The sequence below is a fragment of the Aquarana catesbeiana genome, linkage group LG05 (assembly GCF_042186555.1).
Source record: "Aquarana catesbeiana isolate 2022-GZ linkage group LG05, ASM4218655v1, whole genome shotgun sequence".
NCBI lineage: Eukaryota > Metazoa > Chordata > Amphibia > Anura > Ranidae > Aquarana > Aquarana catesbeiana.
In genome coordinates this window covers 206,722,049-206,732,690 of record NC_133328.1, presented here as the reverse complement: position 1 = coordinate 206,732,690, position 10,642 = coordinate 206,722,049, and the positions used below count along the sequence as shown (strand labels likewise).

The following is a 10,642-nucleotide window of genomic DNA, read 5'->3' as shown; positions in this document are numbered from 1 at the left end:
GGGAAAATGGCTAATTGGGCCCAATTTGGACATTTTCACTTAGGAGTGTACTCACTTATTTTGAGGGGACAGCAAATTTACACTGTTATACAAGTTGTACACTCACTACTTTACATTGTAGCAAAGTGTCATTTCTTCAGTGTTGTCACATGAAAAGATATAATAAAATATTTACAAAAATGTGAGGGGTGTACTCACTTTTGTGAGATACTGTATATATACAGGAAGTTACGAACACAATAGGGACTGAAAGTTTGTTCGTAAGTCAAAGTTGTTCGTAAGTCACAACACTGCATTTGTAAGTGTAACTTCCGGTCGGAACACTACATTTGTAAGTGTAATGTCCGCCTGTGCATGGATGCTGGATGTTCCGGGCGCTTGTTATGTTATCAGGGGCTCTTCTGGCCATGCAGTACATGTATTACTGCAGTATGGGATGTGTCCGGAGGTATCCAGGACCAGCGTGGAGCACAAGTGGCTGGCGTTTGAGGCCGTTCATAAGTAGGCGTCGTTCGTAACTTGGGGCCTGCTTGTATATATATTATATAGTATATACACAAACATGCATGTGTGTGTTGAGCTCTGGGTTGCACACCCAAATGCAAAAGGCTGCGCATACCTATGTATTACCATCATAATAAGTCTGAGTGAATAACCCGGGCTTCTTGCCAGGCTGTATAAGGTCAGGTCTGTTTACCTGTACTTTTGCTTAGCTAGTGCTAATTTAAAACCCAACTGCTGGCAAAAATGAAATTAAAATAGTGCATTATGCATCTGTAGTGCTACCCCCGAAAGGGCCGCTGGATTTTAGCACAGGTTTTCTCCTAATCAGTGCAGAGTCACCCAGGAACACAGCAAACAGTTCACTCATGCCATCTCACAAAACAGTCTAGGAGATGTCTTTTGAGGTTTATTGCTGTAGAACTTGAACACAAGGAGAACAAAGCTGAGGACACTTCTCCCTATGGCCCCTTTCACACTGACAGAGTCTGCCCACTCAGCAAGGGATCTCTCTGCTGATGCCAGGTCTGTGTCCGCCCTTCTGATGCAGAGTGGACACGGATACAGACCTCTATTTTCTATGGGGCTGTCCATTTCTATCCAACTGTCATCCGATTCAATCTGCTGGATGGATGGGAAACTGATCCCCGTCGTCTGTTTTAGCAGACAGGATCTGGTCGGATGCCATCCATCACTTCATAAAGAGAAATAGATGGTTCGATCGGGTCTGCCTGAAAAACTGACAGGCGGACCCGATTGGTTCGTCAGAGTGGAAGGGGCCTATAGCAACAGCACAGTCACTAGGTTCACAGCTGAAGACCATGAACAATGACGTTTAGCACAATTGTAGTAGTCTGAAGCAGTCTATCACTTGCAGATGACAAAAGCAAGACAGTTAAAGGTTCTAAACAACAGCAGACTGGAACAGTTTGAACTCTTGCAGCTTATCACAAGACAGTTTGGGCTAGCTGGAACAGCCAAGCATCCACAGTTGGGGACCATGAATAACTGCAGCACAGTGTCCAAGCCCTACTTACAGACCCGGGAGGGAGATCCTATTGCAGGCTCTGTCTATAGCATGGAGTAGTCCAGCAGCCAGTCCTGGAGGGCTCCAGGGGCTAGCAGCCCACTGGAGCATCAGCAGTCCATCCTTGTAGGAAGGACAGCCTAGCACCGATGACCCCCATCTGTCCAGGCTTCAGCCTATTTACCTCTTCTCTTCCCACCTACTGGGCACACCTCTCCAGGGATTGGGCAGAGGGTAGTAAATATTCAGGCTGGGCATTTGAATTTTCCCACCCCAAGCTCTGGAAGTTTCTCAACAAAGCCAGGAAACAATCAATTCCACAGCCTGTGTGTAAGCGGGTTGAAACTCTGCCAGTTAGGTGCTGCCCCTGAACAGAAGGGTAAGGGTTAATGCCTTTCCTGGTTCTTTGGTTTTGGCAGGTTATCTTTGGGTGTGCGTGTGACCCACTCATCCTGTGACATAAAAGAGGGACAGTGGTCCAGAGCAAAGAGCCTGTAAAGGAGCCTCGAGCACAGAGGCCCAGAGCCTGTAAGGGAGCCTTGTGTGCAAAAGCCCAGAGCATGTAAGGGAGCTCTGCGCACAGAGGCCAAGAGCCCGTAAGAGACCCCCGTGAGGGAGAACATTGGAGAACCGCACCTGGGAGAAACCAACACTGGAAAATGCCACTTGGATCCCTTGATCGTACATAGACTCCACCTTTTGCAGGTATGCCGGAGCAGCACATAGCTTGAGTTAGGATTAGGGATGTAGGAGAAATATTGTTCTTACATGTTGGACTCTGAGATGTCTTTGCACTTTCTACAGTTCAGGTCCCTGAGGTACTGTGGGGTTTGAAGACGTCAATACTAAAGTTGATGTAGTGTGCAGATACAAGTGGTTACCTAGAGTAATGGAGATTTACCAAGCAGCCTGTTGAAAGCGAGTGCCCTGGGCAAGTGGGATAGCCTCGTACAGGAGAGAGTTGTTGCCAGCACTCTCTCCATGAACTGTCTGTTTCCCATAGCAACAGAAGCAGACTTGCGCCACAGAGGTCCCCAGCCTGTGAACAGGTTAGCTGGAGAACAGTTACAGTGCAAGGGTACACAATGTACGTTCATCTCTAAAAGTAGAAGCCCACCTTAAGGTCAAGTATTTCCCCACGGCTGCCTCAGCCTTGTCCCAGGATATTGATGGAAACAGCACCAAGCAAAGGTACCCCATGTGTAATGCAGTGACCTTATCTCAAGTGCCTAGCAGAGAAGTGGTTATACCGGGATGATGCCTGTACCTACAGCCATCATCCCTGTATCAAAATTTGCAGCCGGTGATTCCCTCTAAGGCAGAAGTGATTTGAGTAGCTGAACAGCCACTTGATCACTTTCATGGGTGGTGGAAGGGGGTCCCCCTGCCCCCACCACTGCCTTTCCCGTGCTCTGCTGTCTGTTTGCCGAGCCCTGGAGTTATGCGACCAGCAGCGACACTACACAGAGAGAGAGGAACTGACATTGTTCCTCTCTCTCTGTGACCCTGAAAACCTGGAAGCGGCGAGGAATTAAGGCCCTTCTGGTTTTGGCTCTTTGTTTACCTGGTCGTTAGCGGCCAGAAAAGTAGCCAATCAGACCAATCTGTGTCTGATCGGCTGCATTGGAGGTCTGAGGAGAGGTTTGGGGTCTAAAAGACCCCAGATCTCTCCATAAAGAGGACCTGTCATGGCCCTTGCTGTCACAAGGTATGTTGTTCATCCTTTGTAATAGCAATAGAGCTAATACAAAAAAAAAAAGTTTTGGATAAAATAAATAATACAAATAAAAATTTTTTGTAAATGCGATGGCCCTCGCTCGTGCTTATGCGCAAATGCGAACGCATACATAAGTCCCACATGCATAGTAAACTGTGATCGCACCACACTTGTGAGATATTGTCGCAAACGTCAGAGTGAGAGCAATAATTCTAGCACCAGACCTCCCGTGTATCTCTAAACTGGTAACCTGTAAAAGCGTTTAAAGGGTTGCCTATGGAGAATTTTAAGTACCGTAGTTTGGTGCCATTCAACTTTAAAGCATGACATGTTAGGTATCTATTTACTTGCGTAGCATCATCTTTTAAACAGGGTATTATATTGTGTTTGTGTGCAAAAAAATTAATTAAAGAGGAGCACTAGGCTTCTTCAGAAAAAAATTAAAAGTCAGAAGCTACAAATACTGTACCGGCTGACTTTTAGTATAAGGATACTTACCTGCAATGTCTTCACCCAAGTTGATTCTTCAATCAGTTTTGGGTGAAGGCACTGGCATCTTTAGTAAGGGAAACAGGAAGTGAAGCCTTGCGGCTTCACAGTATGTTTCCTACTGCGCATGTGCGAATCACGCTGTGCCTTGTGAATGGTCCCTTGGTCTTCTGGGACCTGTGATGTGTCCCAGAAGACTGCGGTGGAAGAAGGGGGGCAACTTCCAGCTCAGTTCGCTGTGGTGATCTGAGCCAGAAGCGGGAGCAGGTACCTGTCAAAACCAAGTAGCTCGCGCCCCTTCCCAAAAGTGCCATATGTGGCAGTGGAAAGGGGGTGGGGCGCAAACAAGCGGAGCTTCCCTTTTGGGTGAAGCTCTGATTTAAAGTGTATTTTTTCCCCCAAAAATTGTGTTTGAAAAATTGCAAACCCCCCATTTTATTCTCTAGGGCCTCTGCTAAAAAATATATACTCACCGGCCACTTTATTAGGTACACCTGTTCAATTGCTTGGTAACACAAATTGATAATCAGCTAATCACATGGCAGCAACTCAATGCATTTAGGCATGTAGACATGGTGAAGACAACTTGCTGCAGTTCAAACTGAGCATCAGAATGGGGAAACAGTGCCTTTGAACGTGGCAAGGTTGTTAGTGCCAGATGGGCTGTTCTGAGTATTTTAAAAACTGCTGATCTCCTAGAATTTTAACACACAACTTCTCTAGGGTTTACAGAGAATTGTCAGAAAAAAGAGAAAATATCCAGTGAGCGGCAGTTGTGTGGATGAAAATGCCTTGTTGAGGTCAGAGGAGAATGGGCAGACTGGATTGAGATGATAGAAAGGCAACAGTAACTCAAAAAAAAAAAAAAAAAACACTTGTTACAACCAAGGTATGCAGAATCCCATCTCTGAAAGCACAACACATCGAACTTTGAAGCGGATGGGCTACAGCAGCAGAAGACCACACCGACAATAGAAGATTGGAAACACATTGCCTAGTCTGATGAGTCTCGATTTCAGCTGTGACAGTCAGATGGTAGGGTCAGAATTTGGCGTAAACATAAAAGCATGGATCCATCCTGCCTTGTATCAACGGTCCAGGCTGGTGGTGGTGTAATGGTGTGGGGGATATATGTGTGGGCCCTTTAGTACCAATTGAGCATTGTTTAATCGCCATGGCCTACCTGAGTATTGTTGCTGACCATGTACGTCCATTTATGACTACAGTGTACCCATCTTCTGATGCCTACTTCCAGCAGGATAATGCACCATGTCACAAAGCTCAAATCATCTCACCACTGGTTTCTTGAACATGACAATGCATTCACTGTACTCCAAGCCTCCATAGTCACCAGTCATGGATGTGCACCTGACAAATCTGCAGCAACTGCGTGATACTATCATGTCAATATGGACCAAAATCTCTGAGGAATGTTTCCAGCACCTTGCTGAATCGATGCCACAGAGAATTAAGGTCGTTCTGAAAGTAAAAGTGAGTCCAACCCGGTACTAGCAAGGTGCACCTAATAAAGTGGCCGGTGAATGTATATAATGTTTGGGGGTTCTACGTGATTTTCTAGCAAAAAAAAAAAAAAAAAAAGAAAGCTGATTTTTACATGTATGTGAGAAGTGTCAGAATTGGCAAGTGGTTAACAAGACCTAATAATTCTTCAAGCATGTTTTTGGAGTGTGAGAAGAGAGCCAGGCAGTAGAGGGAGAAGTTAGAACATGCAAACTCCATGCAGGCATGACAGAGCAGATCCCCAGATGAGCCAGTGATTGGAGGGGAAGTGAGGACTGGCACATCTAGAGGGTGGCTGAGGGTGCTGCTGTGAGCAGTGAGGAGGTTCTAGCTCTAGTAGGAGTGTCCAGTATTAGGAGTCCTGTAGCAGTGAGAGTCAGTGGAGAAAAACAGACTGGGACAAACTGCGGAGAAGCCAGCAAATGTGACTGGGGATGTCACCTGTCTACTGGATCTGCCTTTATCAGGCTCTCCCACCTCCATGATCTCCTGGGGACACCCATTATCTGTGTGATCTGAGCATTTAGCATGTTGTCTGCACATGGGTACCTGTATTATGTCAGCCCTGCATGAACACTGCTCTAGCAGATTGGATCTCCATTGTGCTCCCTGCGTCTAGACTACCATATACGTTGCGATCGATCAGTCCTAGTTGGTGCACCATGGGGGGTAATCTGGGCTGTCATCGGTCCATTCCTAGGGACCCGTCAGATCTGTGTCAGAAGAACCGCAAGTTTAGTGCTGCCTGTAACTTCAGCAACATCCTGGTGAGCCAAGAGAGACTGAACATCAACATTGCCAGCGAGGAGGAGCTGATGACACTGCCTGGGGTGACCAGACAGGTGGCCCAGAACATAGTGGAGTATAGGGAATATATTGGGGGCTTCAAGAAGGTGGAGGACCTGGCTCTGGTGAGTGGGGTGGGGGCTGCCAAACTGGAACAGGTCAAGTTTGAGATCTGTGTGAGTAGTAAAAGTGGCTCAGCCCAACACTCACCCAACTCTTTACGAAAGGACTTGGACCATGGGTACCATAGCCAACATTTGTCCGCCACCAGGGTCAACATCAACACTGCCAGTGCTACTCAACTGATGAACCTTAGAGGTCTAACCGAGGAGATGGCGCAGGACATCATCCTCTACCGCACTCAGCATGGCCCCTTGAAGAGCATCGAGGACCTTCTCAAGGTGGATTCCATTAGCTCTTCTTTCCTGGACAAGGTCAGGCACCAGGTCTATGTACAAAGATCTCGGCCACCATCCACCCATACCAATGGTGGCTTACATTTCATGGCCAAACCACATCCAAGCCCAACCTCTTTAAGCCTACAGAGTGAGGACCTTGATTTTCCTCCTGGAGGACCTACTCAACTCATCTCTACCCGTCCTTCTGTAGAAGTCTTTGGAGGTGTGAGGGAGGGCAAACCCGTGCTCAGGTTGGCAACCTGGAACCTACACAACTGTAGCATGGAGAAAGCCAGCAACCCTGGGGTCAGGGAGGTGGTGTGCATGACCATTTTAGAGAACTGGTAAGTTTTTTTTGTATGAACATCTTATTTGTTTTTTTTTTAGGCTTTTGTGTTTCGTCAACAATGTTTATATATATATATATATATATATATATATATATATATATATATATATATATATATATATATATATACACACACACACAGTGACTTCATTACAGAGCAATATTATCATTTGTGAAATAAGTAGTATTAGGGCCAGTTCAATTCAGAATGCGGTGCAGAAAAGGCGTTTTCCGTGCGCATTTCCCACACTACGTTCAAAACACACTGCCCTTTTCAATCTGTTGTGGGTGCCAATAGATTGTTAAGGGCACCCCACACACAGATCAAAAATGCAGTGCGTATGCATGATACCGCAGTACCATTGGTGCGATGCGTTTTTCAACAGTAGTGCATGCACTACTTTTTCTGCATTCTGGTCCAATTTGAAGCCTATTCAAATAATTAGGCTGCCAAATCGCACTGCAGGGAAATGCACAGGAAAGCAGACCATGTTTCTGTGCGATTATAGTGTGAACTGGCCCTGAAGGTATTTTTATTTATGGATATTTTTTGTATTGTCTATAGAAACATCTTGTCTGCACATTCACGTCTTCAATAAACACTCCACCATAAAACACACACCCAATTAACTCTATGTTAAGAGGCCATACAATCCAACGATCAGCTGTTTAGAGTTATACAATCAGTATGGGGTCATGTGTGAGACGTACAATGTGTATATAAGTGACTTTCATTGTTGTACAAACCAGCTATGAGTAAGCGCTCTATGGGAGTGTGAAACGCGTCAGCGGTTATGCTGTATCACTTCAACAGAGCAATGTACGCATTTTATACCATGTCATTTTTTCAATAAAGAAGATTTTACCTTTATTATTCCAATCCAGAGTGCGGCAGTCCAGATTTTTCATTGCACCTATACCATTGGCCCTGAAGGTATGTTTTCACTTGTAAACAAAAATCTAGGTTATTTAGGCCTGGTTCACACCTATGCATTTTTTAATGCATTTTCAGTTTTGCAGAAACACACTACAGTCCATTTAACATGGTTTCCTATGGATGTAGTTCACATCTGTGCATTTTTTTGTTTTTGGTTCCATAGACTTCAATCGATCAAAGGCGTGAAAAACGCAATATGCAAACTGCAACCTGCAAAGTTGTGAATCAGGCCTTAAAGCCCATCTCCAGGGTGAACATAAATTCACCCATTGCAGTGGGGTTGCCCCGTATTGCAAGGATTAAATGCATGTTTAGGTCTAGGAGACGGAAAAAACCTTTTTACATATCTGACCCCCTGCAGTAAGTGCTCTTCTCTACTCCCCTACGCTCTCTCAGTGGCAGTGGACTGTCTTCCAGCCTCTGCATGTCCAATGTAGGCTCTGGGTTCTGCATTGGTCTTGATGACATTAGAGAGCATCTCACTATTGGAGCGCAGGGGAGGAGAGGCTGTGGGGTCTGGTCTTACAACCCAGAGGAGTCTATGGGAGTGGAGGATCAGGTAACTAAAAGTTCTTTTTGTGGTCCCCAAAAAGAGTATAGCTTTAAAAGCTATATATCCCAATTTTAAACCCAGTTTGAAACATGGTCAGAATCTGCAGTCCTTATCCCCAAACAGCCACCCCTTACAGAATCGCAAGGTTCTGCTCACCGATTGCTCCTGTCAAATTTGATTTTGGTACACCTGTATGTGGTTTTGCCCGCACAGCCACTTGTAGTTTTTTTTTTTTTATTCACAAATCTCTGTAAATGTACAAGTCCCATCTGCCACCACAGCAGTAGTTTCCAATGGGGCACAAGTGCAATGACATCACTGCACTTGTAGTCCATTGATACTTTCTCCAGCCCCATACCTGTAGGTCCTTACCTAGGTATTGACTTGTGGATGGAGGAATAGTCTGCAGTAGCCAGAGCATTCTACTAGCAATTCACTGATCGGGACATGTTTGTTGTTTGCAATATGGGTGCATTAATCTTCTTTTTTTTTTTTTTTTTTTTTTTTTCAAAAAAGGTGGAATTAACCTTTAAGACTGGGTTCACATATGAGCACGCAGCGGCTCACAGCAGGAGTCCGGTGCATCCTCGTTCACAGTTTCAGGTCTGATTTTCAGCCCGAATTTTTGGCTGAATTGGACCAAAAAACGCACAGGGCACCTGTGCAAATCGCACCAGAGCCACTGAGCTATGTGAACCGGCTCCATAGAGAGCCGGTCACAATCTCCTGCTGTGCGAATTGGATGCGGTGAAACCGACATCCAATTCACACTAGTGTGAACCCAGCCTAAAGCCCAAATCCTGATTAAAAAAAAAAAACAAACACTCTTGTGATACGCCAGTACTGTCCCCTGCAGAAATCCCCAACTGCAACCCAACGCCAGTCCTGTTCTGGGTTGAATGATGCCCAGCGTTCTTTACCCTGTCTTCAGTGCACCCTGGACCTCATCAAGCTGCCCTGGGCTCAAAAGAGAATGCTTCAGGGAGCAGCACCTACATCATAAGGGCTCATTCACATGGCCTTTCCGCTCAAATCAGCGAGTATTTGTGGCAGCCAGTATGGTTAGGCTTTTTCCAATTAGCTGTGGACAGGAAGCTTGTACAAATCAATGCTGAGCTGACACAATCTGTGGCTGTTCATCCGTAGTACTGCAAGGAGTGAATATTTGCAGACTGCTTGTATCCAGGGCTGCTCACCTGTCACTAAGCAGCAGTTGAGTTTAGAAGAATTTTTGGAAAGCAAAAAAATGCGTTCAGGACGGATGCTTAGAGGCATTTGAAACGCCAAACGACTGTAACAGCTTGTAAACGCGGTAACTCACGTTTAGCCGCGTTTCGTTTACAGACGTTTTTCAGTTTTGACTATTTGGAAAAAAAAAAAAAACCTAAGAAAAAAACTGTTCTAAACGCAAACACGGCTAAACGCACCATGTAAACATGGCAAAGCGGACGTTTTTAAACGGCGGGTTACTACCTGTCTAGTTAAATCGTTCAGGAGAGGTTGTAAAGTGTCACCTGTACATTAAGCCTAAAACACAGTCCTTGGGCTCCAGTCCAGTGACTTTGCTTGGGCTGAGAGGATGTCATTAGTTGCAGGCAAGAGGAAGCATTACTTATTCTTCTCTTCCCCAGTGATCAGACTGCAACATTGTAATTTTGAAACAGGTTACAAGGTGGGAGGCTATAGCAGGGGGGCTGATCTGTGTCATGCATTTGTAAACTGAACCAAGGACTTCGACAGGCACCAATATTTACGTGGTTGTGCCACCTCTAAGCCAGCTTCTTAATCCAGGAAGTAAATGCTGACCCTGGATAGTACCAGAAGTTGGTGACAAAGATAGTGCTATCATTTTGGAGATAAAGCGGCACAATGGCTTAGTGGTTAGCTCTCCTGCCTTGCAGCAGTTCGAATCCCAGTCAGGACACTTTCTGCATTGAGTTTGCATTTTTTTTTACTTGTGCGATTTTCCTCCCATGTTCCAAAGGCATCTTGATAGGTTAAGAGCAGTTGTAAATCCAGGAGTTTTTTTTTTTTTTAACCTAAGTGCTAGTTCACACCAGACGCAGTTCCGTGTGCTTTTTTTTCCTGCACTAAGTGCTACTTCACACCAGACGCAGTTCCATGCCCTTTTATTCTGCACAAAATGCATGCACAGTGTTTTCCATGTATTGCAATGGCTCTAGTTCACACCGTGCAGTCAGTTTCTGGTCAGTTTCTGCACGGTGTGAACTAGAGCCCTTTGCAATACATGGAAAACACTGTGCATGCATTTTGTGCAGAAAAAAAGCGCACGGAACTGCGTCTGTGTATTTTCTGCATTAAGGTAAAAAAAATCCTTTTATGTTCAGCACACTCCCAGCCCCC

At 45.3% G+C, this 10,642-nt stretch overlaps 1 protein-coding gene across 2 annotated transcripts in view; it reads left to right on the top strand.

Annotated features, from left to right (window-relative positions):
• The first annotated feature begins 5,559 nt into the window (after positions 1-5,559).
• Positions 5,560-10,642, top strand: part of EEPD1 (endonuclease/exonuclease/phosphatase family domain containing 1) — a 176,547-nt gene continuing 171,464 nt past the window's right edge. The window contains exon 1 of one of the 2 annotated variants that reach the window (XM_073630517.1): positions 5,560-6,783. In XM_073630517.1, the coding sequence (XP_073486618.1) occupies positions 5,825-6,783 (959 nt within the window). In that variant the 5' untranslated portion in view covers positions 5,560-5,824. The remainder of the gene's footprint in view (positions 6,784-10,642) is intronic. The other variant, XM_073630518.1, reaches the window with a different exon arrangement.